The 12,970-nt window shown below is 43.8% G+C and overlaps 1 protein-coding gene across 2 annotated transcripts in view; it reads right to left on the bottom strand.

Annotated features, from left to right (window-relative positions):
- The window catches only part of EPS15 (epidermal growth factor receptor pathway substrate 15), a 77,265-nt gene that overhangs the window by 19,227 nt on the left and 45,068 nt on the right, over positions 1-12,970 (bottom strand). For both annotated transcript variants that reach the window (XM_073643491.1, XM_073643490.1), the window contains 2 exons: positions 12,477-12,562; positions 3,798-3,870 (listed from right to left, as the gene is read on the bottom strand). In XM_073643491.1, coding sequence (XP_073499592.1) covers positions 3,798-3,870; positions 12,477-12,562 — 159 coding nt within the window. The remainder of the gene's footprint in view (positions 1-3,797; positions 3,871-12,476; positions 12,563-12,970) is intronic.

The following is a 12,970-nucleotide window of genomic DNA, read 5'->3' as shown; positions in this document are numbered from 1 at the left end:
AGAAAGCCTGTGAGTCCTGCTTCCCCTACCTACATATATAGAAAGCCTGTGAGTCCTGCTTCTCCTGCCTACATATACAGAAAGCCTGTGAGTCCTGCTTCTCCTGCCTACATATACAGAAAGTCTGTGAGTCCTGCCTACATATACAGAAAGCCTGTGAGTCCTGCTTCTCCTGCCTACATATACAGAAAGCCTGTGAGTCCTGCTTCTCCTGCCTACATATACAGAAAGCCTGCGAGTCCTGCTTCTCCTGCCTACATATACAGAAAGCCTGTGTCCTGCTTCTCCTGCCTACATATACAGAAAGCCTGTGTCCTGCTTCTCCAGCCTACATATACAGAAAGCCTGTGAGTCCTGCTTCCCCTGCCTACATATACAGAAAGCTTGTGAGTCCTGCTTTTCCTGCCTACGTATATAGAAGGCCTGCTTCTCCTGCCTACATATAGAGAAAGCATGCAAGTCCTGCTTCTCCTACCTACATATACAGAAAGCCTGTGAGTCCTACTTCCCCAGCCTACGTATACAGAAAGCCTGAGTCCTACTTCCCCTGCCTACGTATACAGAAAGCCTGTGAGTCCTGCTTCTCCTGCCTACATATACAGAAAGCCTGTGAGTCCTGCTTCTCCTGCCTACATATACAGAAAGTCTGTGAGTCCTGCCTACATATACAGAAAGCCTGTGAGTCCTGCTTCTCCTGCCTACATATACAGAAAGCCTGTGAGTCCTGCTTCTCCTGCCTACATATACAGAAAGCCTGCGAGTCCTGCTTCTCCTGCCTACATATACAGAAAGCCTGTGTCCTGCTTCTCCTGCCTACATATACAGAAAGCCTGTGTCCTGCTTCTCCAGCCTACATATACAGAAAGCCTGTGAGTCCTGCTTCCCCTGCCTACATATACAGAAAGCTTGTGAGTCCTGCTTTTCCTGCCTACGTATATAGAAGGCCTGCTTCTCCTGCCTACATATAGAGAAAGCATGCAAGTCCTGCTTCTCCTACCTACATATACAGAAAGCCTGTGAGTCCTACTTCCCCAGCCTACGTATACAGAAAGCCTGAGTCCTACTTCCCCTGCCTACGTATACAGAAAGCCTGAGTCCTACTTCCCCTGTCTACATATACAGAAAGTCTGTGAGTCCTGCCTACATATACAGAAAGCCTGTGAGTCCTGCTTCTCCTGCCTACATATACAGAAAGCCTGTGAGTCCTGCTTCTCCTGCCTACATATACAGAAAGCCTGCGAGTCCTGCTTCTCCTGCCTACATATACAGAAAGCCTGTGTCCTGCTTCTCCTGCCTACATATACAGAAAGCCTGTGTCCTGCTTCTCCTGCCTACATATACAGAAAGCCTGTGTCCTGCTTCTCCTGCCTACATATACAGAAAGCCTGTGTCCTGCTTCTCCAGCCTACATATACAGAAAGCCTGTGAGTCCTGCTTCCCCTGCCTACATATACAGAAAGCTTGTGAGTCCTGCTTTTCCTGCCTACGTATATAGAAGGCCTGCTTCTCCTGCCTACATATAGAGAAAGCATGCGAGTCCTGCTTCTCCTACCTACATATACAGAAAGCCTGTGAGTCCTACTTCCCCAGCCTACGTATACAGAAAGCCTGAGTCCTACTTCCCCTGCCTACGTATACAGAAAGCCTGAGTCCTACTTCCCCTGTCTACATATACAGAAAGCCTGTGAGTCCTACTTCCCCTGCCTATGTATACAGAAAGCCTGAGTCCTACTTCCTCTGTCTACATATACAGAAAGCCTGTGAGTCCTACTTCCCCTGTCTACATATACAGAAAGCCTGTGAGTCCTGCTTCTCCTGCCTACATATACAGAAAGCCTGTGAGTCCTACTTCCCCTGCCTACGTAGACAGAAAGCCTGATTCCTACTTCCCTTGTCTACGTATACAGAAAGCCTGTGAGTCCTGCTTCCCTTGCCTACGTTCTCAGAAAGCCTGTGAGTCCTACTTCCCTTGTCTACGTATACAGAATTCCTGTGGAGCCTGCACCTTCTGCCACACTTGGCTGACTGGCGGCACTCCTTGTATACAGTCCTATATCGGATAAGCTGTCAATCATTGTGTGGGCGGTGGTAGTGAGGCTCACAGCCTCTTTCGGTGTGTGAACGGGGTGAGCGACGCTCGCAGGCTTTCCTTATAATTGTGTTAAAATTAGCCTTTTCCAAGAAAATACTTGATGAAATCATGAAAAAAATGTATATTCCTGAGCTCAGTCCCTGAACTATCATATGCTGCCGACAGATAGGAAACCTTAGCAGTGTATATAACCTGCAGTCCTATGTAAATATGGGCAAAATGTTTACCATACAAAGCACAATATACAGACAAGGGTCTGACCAGCTTCCGGTTACAGAGATGAGTGTGTCCTTCGCATTATTTGAGCATTGTGATCACTATTGAATAATCATATAGAACCTGCAGTCCTATGTAAATTAAGAAGTTGTACCAAATGGTTACATTTCTACCATAGCAGAGGCTAAAATAACAGCAGAAAAGGCAGAACTGTGCAGTAAGGAGAAAGGCGACTGTGTTCTATTTCACATACAGGTCAGATGAAGGTTAAGGAATAAGGGACCGGCTGTAAAATCAATGGGCGAAGAAGTGGCTGACACCCTGGAGACCCTTTAAGGACAGAAAATAGGGTCAAGTAGTTTCCAATCATAAGCTACAAGGAAATGTATAACCATGAGCCAAAATTGAAAGCACCGGCTCATCTGACTGCCTTAGCCTGATATAGATGTAGCAGAGCCGAGATTGTGAAGATGTACACAGGCGAGTGTATAAGGTATCGCCGCTTGTCACGTGACTGTGATTTTGCATAGGACTGCATGTCAATCTGTATTATAAAACCAGATCATTAAAAAAACAAAGTCAGCTCTGCTACATCTTCACATAGCACAAGCCCAGCCAGATATATAAACCAGGACATAGACTTGTATACAATTCCTGGGGTGGAAGCAGCAAGTAAAAATGCATCCATTATTAATAGGGAGCAGTCTGCAGGTTTCCTTAAAGGGGTTGTCCATTTCTGGGGACATTTTTTTATTTTTTATTTAGGCCAAAAAAAAAAAATTTTGAAACTGTTTTATTAAAAATGTTTCATTGTTTTGCATTTACAGGCTACAAATTTAACTTTGTTGTGTTCTGTGGTCATAAATCGGTTGAGAGGAGCTCAGAAAAAAGATAATTCTCCTGTCAAAAGGAGCTCACTGACAGATTCTCAGTTAACTCATTCTACAGCCAGCAATAGACAGTGCAACACAGATGCAACAGAAGACACATTTTTTTATGAAATTCAATTGCAAAAATTACTTAGCCCAAAATACGTGCAAAAATAAAAACTGTCCCTGAAGATAGGTTAGGAGCTCAGAAAAAGATAATTCTCTCTATCAAAAAGGATCTCACGGACTGATTCTCAGTTAACTCATTCTACAGCCAGCAATAGACAGCGCAACACAGATGCAATAAAAGACAAATTTTTAATTAAATCCAATTGCAAAAAAAAAAAAAATCCTAAAAAACACTGTCCCCGAAGATGGAAAAAGTATGACCCAAAAAAGCATTAGTATGGTAATTATGGATAAAGTGGGTAGAAAATATAGGAGAAAGTTCATCGATACTTCGATACTTTAGAGATTACACAAGTCGCTCCCAGGTCATGCTGGGACTTGCAGTTCACATCCACACGTTGCATACACTCCTATGGCTTTTATACAAGTCCATTCATTTTCAGGTTTGAGAACAGAGAAGCGCTGGGCAGTGCCAGGTTGGCCTCGCTTACCTGGACCTCGCTTGTTCTCTTCTGCACCGTTTCCTCCTTCTCCTTCAGTTCCTGCTCCACGGTAGTCTTCTCCCTAGAAGACCAGCAAACCATACAGGAATATCTGAAGACATCAGAGACGGCGGGCATGCTGATCCAGCCCCCTAATCCAGAGTCCCACTTCAGGTACATGGCCTGGGGTTGGCTGCTCCTTTATCGGAATGATTAAGGCCCAGGGAGCATTAAAACCAACGCCTCATTGTGGAGCGGAGCGCTCGGGGAGAATGGCACAAGCAATAGGAGGAGAGTCAGGAATCAATGAAATAGTCTGCGATGAGCTCACTGTTGCTAAGGAGAAAGCAGCAAATGCAAAACGCCGAGAGGTTCGGGTGGGAGGTGGGAAACAGCAGACGGCAAGCTGTGCATTTAACTCTCCGCAGTCACATGACCAGCAGACCCACGTAAGCCAGGAGAACATCGCATTCCCGGTTGCACGGGGCCCAGAGGATGACTCTGCATCCACAGATAAAAACAACACGTTTGCCGACAGCGATTGACTCATGGATCTGATTATTTCACACGTTGCTGTTCTTTTCCATCACAGCAATTAAATGTCTCCACTACTGGGTAATGAGATTGAGAAAAGGCTTTAAAATAAGGGAATATTTGTAATACTCCGTCTTTATTCAGAACCCTGGATGGTAAATCATTAGTCACTGTATTAGGAATTCAGCCTTTGCAAATAACGGACGTCCTGCCGTCCAACTGCACAAAGGACTGGTGTCCGGTACCGAGATCGGCACTGGATGAGCCTCAGTAGGCAGCCGGGGAAAGCAGAACCCCATGCATTAGCTAAATAAGGCCTAATATATTCTCTGGAAAGTGCGTAATACAAGTATCTGCTAAAATAATCCTATTTGTAAAAATCTCATCTACACGTTCACGGAAAATTGACCTGTGGACTTCGCCCTTTGCAATGCAATTGTAAATGTGCAAATGCAACAGAAATGCTGCAGAAAATCCACCATCCAATCCTCAGGCCGGGTTCACACTTTGCACATTTGGTGTGGATTTTACTCACATAAGATTCCATCACATTTTACAGTTCCAGCAAAGTCTATGCGTTTTTACTTAAATCTCATTGACATGTTGCATTTTATTTTTGGGGTGCGGAATCCGCGTACTGGCTTTTGTTCTCATGTCACCTACACCTCAGAAATATCTCTAGAATTTGACCTTATGAGTGACTCTGAAAAAACTCTTACTGTTGCTCTGATTAATTCCCACCTGGATTATTGTAACTCTCTACCAATCGATCTCCCTCTTACCAAACTTTCTCCTCTCCAATCCATCCTGAATGATGCAACCAGGATCATTTCTGTCCAACCACTACACCGATGCCTCCACTCTGTGCCAGTCATTGCACTGGTTGCCCATCCGCCACAGAATCCAATATTGTTATTATGCTTTCATATTCCTCAGCACTTTCCAGACATTATCATCGCTGTCTCCATTGGGGCTCACAATCTAAATTCCCTATCAGGATGTCTTTGGAGTGTATGAGGAATTTGGAGAACCCGGGGGAAACCCATGCAAACATGGGGGGAACATACAAACTCCATGCAAATGTTTTCTGTGGTTGGATTTATACCCAGGACTCCAGCAGTGCAAATCAACAGTGCTAATCACTGAGCCACCATGCGTCCCTTATCTCTCTCACCCAAAAATATCTCCACAGTTCTGCCCCACTGTATATCTCCTCCCTGATCTCTGTTTACTCCCTTACCCTCTTCGTTCTGAAACTAACATCCTCTATAATCCGAATCTAAAACTCTCATCTCTGGGACTTCTCTCGTGCTGCACAAGTTTTCTGGAATGCACTACCCCAGGCAATCCTAGTTAATTCGCAGTATCCACAGTTTCAAGTGTCCCCTAAAAACACATTTCTTTAGACTGGACTATCCTCTCTCCTCACTGATCAAACTATCCTCTGTTTTCGCTTCCACGCACTCAGTAGCACTTTGTACCTGCACATGACCGAACACTGACTAAATACTGATAGTGGGGCCATGGCCTTATGCGGATGGCTGGACCTTACACCACAAGCTCTTTATTTTTCCCTTTCGTGTCCCTCTATTTCCTCATAGATTGTAGCTTGTGAACAGGACTCATCTTGGTATGCATTGAACTATGTGTTACTCTGTAATTTCTTTTCTTGTACAAGTCCCCTCTGAATTGTAAAGTGCTGCTGAATATGTCGGCGCTGTAGAAATGAAAAAAGATGACGTTTTGAGCTGCAGAAACACATCTTTTGTTGCAGACTTTAGGGTATATTCACACGTTGAATTTTTGCCACAACAAAAAAAAAAGTTTCACAGTATCAGCAAAGTGAATGAGATTTCTGATATCTCACTGCACGCGCTTTTTATTTTTTCCTTATAGATTTGAAGCAGTTTTAATTCTGCAGCATGTCATTTTTTTCTGTGTTTTTTGCAGCGATTTTCACCCATTCTACTAAATGTGAAAAAAAGCACAACAAAAAGGAATGCAAAAATCGTGCGTTTTTTCTGCCAAGAGACATTTTTTTGGGCAGAATCTGTATATTTGTAATTTTGCAAATAGTCTCGATTAGAAATCTCCTGCAGTTTTGTGCACACAGCTCCTATGCAGGCTTATGTGTTTCTATTTTCTTAGTAATGGCAGACAGTAGGGAGTAAAAGTGGCCAAGAACAGCAGCTGAACCCACTGACCATCCAGTATGTATGGGTGTACCCAGGCTCTACCCCGGTGTCAGAGGAGAGGAGGACTGGGCATACTGGATTTTGACAAGCCGATAATTTTGTTGGCAGGTGAGAAGAACCACGGGCAGGGGTCTTTACGAAGGTCGCTCCCCTTTATGACACATGTACACTTAGCCGGGTTGAGCATGTGTATGGGGAAGGTGTAAAAGGAAATGCTGTCGGCTGTACAAACACTTCGCCAACATCTATTCCCTATCCCAGGGAAAAGGGCTGCTCTCAGACACCTCTCGTTGCTGCTTATCAAAATTGCATTGGGCAATAAAATTCGATACATCCTATTCTTTTTTCTCTTAAAGGAAATCTGTCAGCATGTTTTTGCGATGTAATCTGAGAGCAGAGACCCTGATTCCAGCAATGTGTCACTTATTGGGCTGGGTTTTGCTTCCAATACAATCAGTGTTTTATCAGCAGGAGATTATCACTACTGGACTAGGAGTCTCGTGCCTCCTGTTCCAACCCCGCCCCCAGCACTGATTGGCTTCTTTGTGTGTACACTGTGCAATCAGTGATGTGGGCGGGGTTATATTCAGCTCAGCATTCCGAGCTCTGCTATACCTGCAGCAGAGAAAACTGTGATTCCATCACAACTGCTGCACCCAGAAAACTAAGTGATATATAGCTGGAATCAGGGTCTTTGTCCCTACATCATGCTGCTGTCAGATTACATAGCAAAAACCTGCTGACTGATTCCCTTTAAAACATAATATTATGCAGACTCCATGGACCCCCAAGCAACATAAGATCGTCGTTAGATCCCTGCCACAATTAAATCACGGAGACATTGTACATCCCTTACAATTCAATGTTCACTTGCAAGTTCCATATATCTGGGAGGTTAGATAGAGCCAATAAAGACAACAGAAGAATTTGGGTTTCTTCATTACAATGCAGGTTTTTCTACAAGTGACCACCAAAACCCATTAGAACAATTTCCGTCACGTTTTTTAGAGTACGGCCGAATAGACTGTGCCCGCGTCTGGCCGTGAATTAAAAAATAAATAAATCCAAAAGTCATAAATTTGTGGAATTAAATACAGAGACAGATTTGTCATACAGCGGATACATCGTGTGACAGACCCCACTAATTAATGGGGTCAATGGAGGTTGTCTATCTGTCATGTTGATAGCAAGAACGGGGGCTATAAATCTGTGCTATTCTCGGTATCAAAACCGCCGGAAGCATAAAGAGGAAACGTCCAAAAATAAAAACGTGCATATCCTAAGATTAACTAACGTCCCATCTAAATAGATCGGTAGCAATTACTAGTGTTCATAATAATGAACAGATCCTGGTAACTGTTCTTAACGGTAAATTGTCAAACATTTGTCCGGTGAAAAAGAGTTAGCACCTATCCACAGGATAGGTGATAACTTATAGATCATGGAAATCTGACCACCGGTTGCCCATTAGAATGGAGCATAGGTGCGCATTTGTAACCGCCACTCCATTCATTCCATCGAGTGCTGCCCTCAGCATTTTATGGCGGCCCCATAAAGAATGAATGGAGCGGTGGTCATGAACGCACTGCATTTTAAAAGGGGGTTTGACAGTTCCGTTCTGCCAATCAGTTCGGGTCCCATAAGTTGGACCTCCATTGATCTGCAAGATATCACTTATCCTGGGAATAGACAATAACTTTTATTCCCCACCAAAGTCTTTTGAAAACTTGGGTTGTAGTTCCATTTAGACAGTCTCAGAAGAAAGAAGATACTTAAGTCGTCATAGTATACCGTTGTGCTCAGAAGTTTACATACCCCGGCAGAATTTTTGCTTTCTTGGCCTTGTTTCAGAGAATATGAATGATAACAAAAAAACTTTTTCTCCACTCATGGTTATTGGTTGGGTGAAGCCATTTATTGTGCAAATTTCCTCTTCAGAGAAAAAGAGGACTTGTACTCTACAGCGCCACCTATTGGAAGTAGCAATCCTACAAGTCACAATCAACCCTTTAACGAGTCGTGCGATATGACTTAGGATAAAAGCCAAATCAGAATCTCAATTTGCAGACACGGTGTTTCGGGCTGTTGGCCCTCGTCAGTGCAAAGTATGAGAACTGATTTGGCTGGGTGAGAGGCTCTGGAGGCTCTTTTTCTCTGAAGAGGCAATTTGCACAATAAATGGCTTCACCCAACCAATAACCATGAGTGGAGAAAAACATTTTTTGTTATCATTCATATTCTCTGAAACAAGGCCAAGAAAGCAAAACTTCTGCCGGGGTATGTAAACTTTTGAGCACAACTGTATATGGGGGGCCGTGACAGATTTGCATTAGGATTCAGTAACTTCGACATCAGAATAGTAATATAAACCCAATGCAATGGTGCTGAGCAGCACTAAAGTCTCGACACCCTCCATGAAGCCGTGACCTTGTGAATACTCCGATGACCGAAATAATCCGCCATGCCGCATCCATTTGAGGCTCGGCAAATATTAAACCCACCCTTTATATGCCAGAGCAAATCCACTACGAATACTACGCATACTCACTCACCCCTGGCGATCCGCAGAACAAAGGCACGGTGACTTTAAACAGTCGCTCACCGCACGCAGCATTATAATTGGTCTACGCTCATTTGGGACAGAAACGTAATTATAACGATGAGAGGAAAGCAGCTCCGGCTGTGACCTGCGAGCAGATAATAAGTCGTGCACTTGAGGCTGCCTTCTCCGCTCCTTTGAAGACTCATAATCCTTGAGAGATTTGGTTACAAAGCGAAGGAAAACAAAAAGTAGAATTAAAAGGGTTGCCGAATAATCAAAGAGTCCCTAAGTCCTGAGGGTGCAGAGACGGGGGCATCATAAGTTCATCTTCTGCTTTCCACGGTGGCCATCAAGGGCTACGCAGGAGAGAAGGCACCAGAGATCCACGCAGGATAAGTGCTAGCTCCTACCCCAGAGACGTATGACATAAATAGCAGAAGCCCTAGTGACAATTACGTAATGTACGCAAGGCGCCCATTACTTCTCCACCATCTTCGCAGATGCAAGCTGTTTTTGACAGCCAGCATCCGCTACACCATATGCAGGCTGCAAAAAATTGCAGCACGTCCTATATAGAAGGTCTCACGGGGAGTGGGATTTTGTTATTGCTGCCCCATACTTATAACGGGAGCGATCCTGGATGAAGAAGACTCTACTTGGGACCGAGAGCAAAATTTTCAATCCTATGTTAGAAGTCAGTTACCTTTTGCAAAACTACAATGCCCAGCATGCACATCAATAAAAATGTTGGGAGTTATAGATGCACAATAGCCGGAGTGTCAAAGGTTGCTGACCCTTGCCCTATGGATATAGGTCTTGTTCTATTAAAGGGTCACCAGTCCAGGAAAAAAAAAAAAAAAAAAAAAAACATTTTCCATTGTAATTTGGTCTCATTGCAACAAGGACAAGAAAAAATAAAAATATAATCCCCGCAAGATATAAATGGATGGGACAATACAGAAACCACAAGCGCCAAAAAAAGGAATAACGAGAGCGACACGTCAGGGTGGTAAACACTAGCGTTTTTCACGATCCCACGTTCCGTCGCTCGCTGAATGTCTCATACTTTATTTTTCCCCCCAAGCTCAATTTGCGGAGAAGACGACAGATTGCCATTGTGACACGTGACCGGACGGCAGCTGCTGTGTGACTGTTGTCACCTACAGAAAAGCAGAAATCGTATCCGCGAAAATATCTGCTGCAAAAAATATATTTCAATCACGGAGAATGTGGATTTCAAGAATTTGGGCGCATGGTCGGCACAAGTCCGAATATTTACTGCCAAGAAGAGACTACATTTAAAGGCTTGTTCCCATCTTTAGGTGATCAGTGGGGGTCTGATCAATCCCGAGAAAGGGGCCGGACATTCATTCATTCCCTAAGGGACGGCCCAGATAGGCTGATACAACGCCCCGTTCACAGAATCGGAGAAAATTCCTGCAATCGGACCCCCATTGATCAACAATTAATCATGTATCCCACGGATGATAACTGCCAACAAGGGGAATAAACCTTTAATTCTACGAGATGGGTTTTTCCAAGTAGACATGCATCACCTACCTACAGGATCACTGGGGGGCGCCACTGATTACTAGCACAGGGATCCTGATGCTTCCCATGCATCCTCAGTGGACCAAGCGTGCTGCCGCTCCATTCAAATTACATGGGGCTGACGACAGCCACCAAGTCACAAACCGCAGCATTCAGGTGATTGAAAAATGGGACGTTATTGCAGCCAGCGTTAGATCCTTGAGGAGTTAAAGCAGGTGACTTTGGCTGGTTTTATTTTATTTATTTTTTTATGCTACTGATAAATTTTGCATAGAAGTCAGATTGACTCTTTAATTATACAGTGATGTAGACAATGAGTCACTGCGGTACAAAGAAAGCAGTGACCCAAAAAGAGTGAGAGGGCAGTTATGGCAGCCAAAGTGGGTATCATCCAGCTTTCCAGAAAAGGTTTAGGTCATCACTGAGATTTGTATTGAAAAAGGAAATATGTGCTGACGATTCATTGCCGGAAAGCTCGAACCGCAGGTACATAGTGAACAATCAGCTTGCTGATGTGAAAAGGGAGACGGGGGATGCTGATCAAAAAACAAATCGAGATTAACACATCTGGAAACGTGCCGTGTCTCGAGGCCTTGCTGCGGGTTTGTTACAGAGAGAATGAGAAATCCCTCCGAGACGCTGTAACCAGGGAGCCGAACCGTTCACACCGTCACCAGGCACAGAACAATTCCTTAACAAGTGTTGTGCCAAAGAGTAATCATCCAAAATAAAAGGAATGGCTTAAAATAAAACGGTCGGATCGAGGAGAACAAAAAATACATACCTGCAGCGCAACCCAGAAATAGTAATGCTCTAAACAAATAATACCCGTCTTCTGTAAGCAGGGAAACTGCTCATTTTTGCACCGTGTTGTGCACAGCTCCATTAAGAAGTCGGTCCGAGTCACTTTTTATGCGCTGAGCAACTTCTACCAAATGCAGATTTCTGAACAGTTCTGGGATTATTTCCAAAATGTTGAGTTCTCCCCCATCAGTCAGATAGGGGATAACTTACTGATACTTAAGGGGATTGACCCCAAGTGCAGGGCCATGGATCCTGGGTATCATGCTCTGCAGAGCCCCATCCCGAATAGAGCGAAGATGTGCATGCTCCATTAATGGTCTATGTGACTGCTGGAAAAAGCAGAGCGCTCCCAAATTATCCATAGACCATGAATGGAGCAGAGGTAGAACATGTGCACGTCTGCTCCATTCTGGCCGGAGCACTGCAGATCCCAGTTCCCCGATCTAGGGATTGGTCGAATAGACGGGGTCAGTAAAAATAACCCTTTAAAGGGTATTCCCATCTGCAAGATCCCATACCAATATATAATAGGTGTAATAATAATAATATTAGCAAATACCTCCAATTAGAAATATAGTATAGTTCTTCTGATTAACTAAGTCACTTACCCTATGTGCAGGGCATTGCAGTAGCTTGGGTTATCCGTGGCTACGCCCATTAACAGCTAACTGATATGAGTTGTCATAACCATGGATACCTAAACTACTGCAATACATGCACATGAGGTAAGAGACATACTTAATCAGAAGAACTACACACCATCTTTCATTTGAGATATTTGCTAATATTATTATTGCTACACCTACTACATATTGGGATAGGACCTTGGAGGTGGGAATACCCTTTTAAGTCTTCAACTTGCTGAATTTCTAGAATCTAGTAAATGTGTACACAGCCTCTATCTTAATTTCCTTCTTAAAGTGCTTTATTTTAGGACACAGTACTTTTTTCCCAAAAATTGGGACAGTTCCATCCCAATGAAACCTTGGCCATCTTTGCGCCTTATAAATAACATGGAGGGACTTACATAAAAGAGGAAAAAAATGGTTTATTTGCACTCACCTCTGCAAATCCACAATCTCATTATTCAATGTGTCCAGCTCCTTAATGGCAGAGAAATCAGAAACGGGACTGGGGGCCGACGGGATCTGAAAAGTAACCAGAGGGTGATTGGCCTGGCTTAATGGTAGATAGAATCCGGCACAGGACACTCCACTTCTAATGGACGGAAAACAAAGTAGCGGAGGTTTTGACCCCTTTGTATCTTTTATCTGTTGCTGCATACCGAAAATATTATCATTTTAATTCATATGCAAATTAGGGTGTAACAGAGCACTTCTGAAGCCTCTACCTTCCCAGATTGATTGTATCAGCACTAGCCTCTTTATCTTGACTGATAGGTCACTGTGTGACATACATCAGGCAAGGAAATCAGATATTAAAAATGAGAAAGGACAAATCACCGGGATACGGAGGACTCTAGTGAATGGTGTAATGCAGCTCATCACCACAACTTGGCTTTACTCCCTGAAAATAATGAATTTCATAAATTCAGG

Source organism: Phyllobates terribilis, unplaced genomic scaffold (genome assembly GCF_046119375.1).
Source record: "Phyllobates terribilis strain yellow unplaced genomic scaffold, ASM4611937v1 Scaffold_8__6_contigs__length_399053987, whole genome shotgun sequence".
Taxonomy (NCBI): domain Eukaryota; kingdom Metazoa; phylum Chordata; class Amphibia; order Anura; family Dendrobatidae; genus Phyllobates; species Phyllobates terribilis.
Note: the sequence above shows the minus strand (reverse complement) of the source record. Positions and strands in the feature narration are given on the sequence as shown.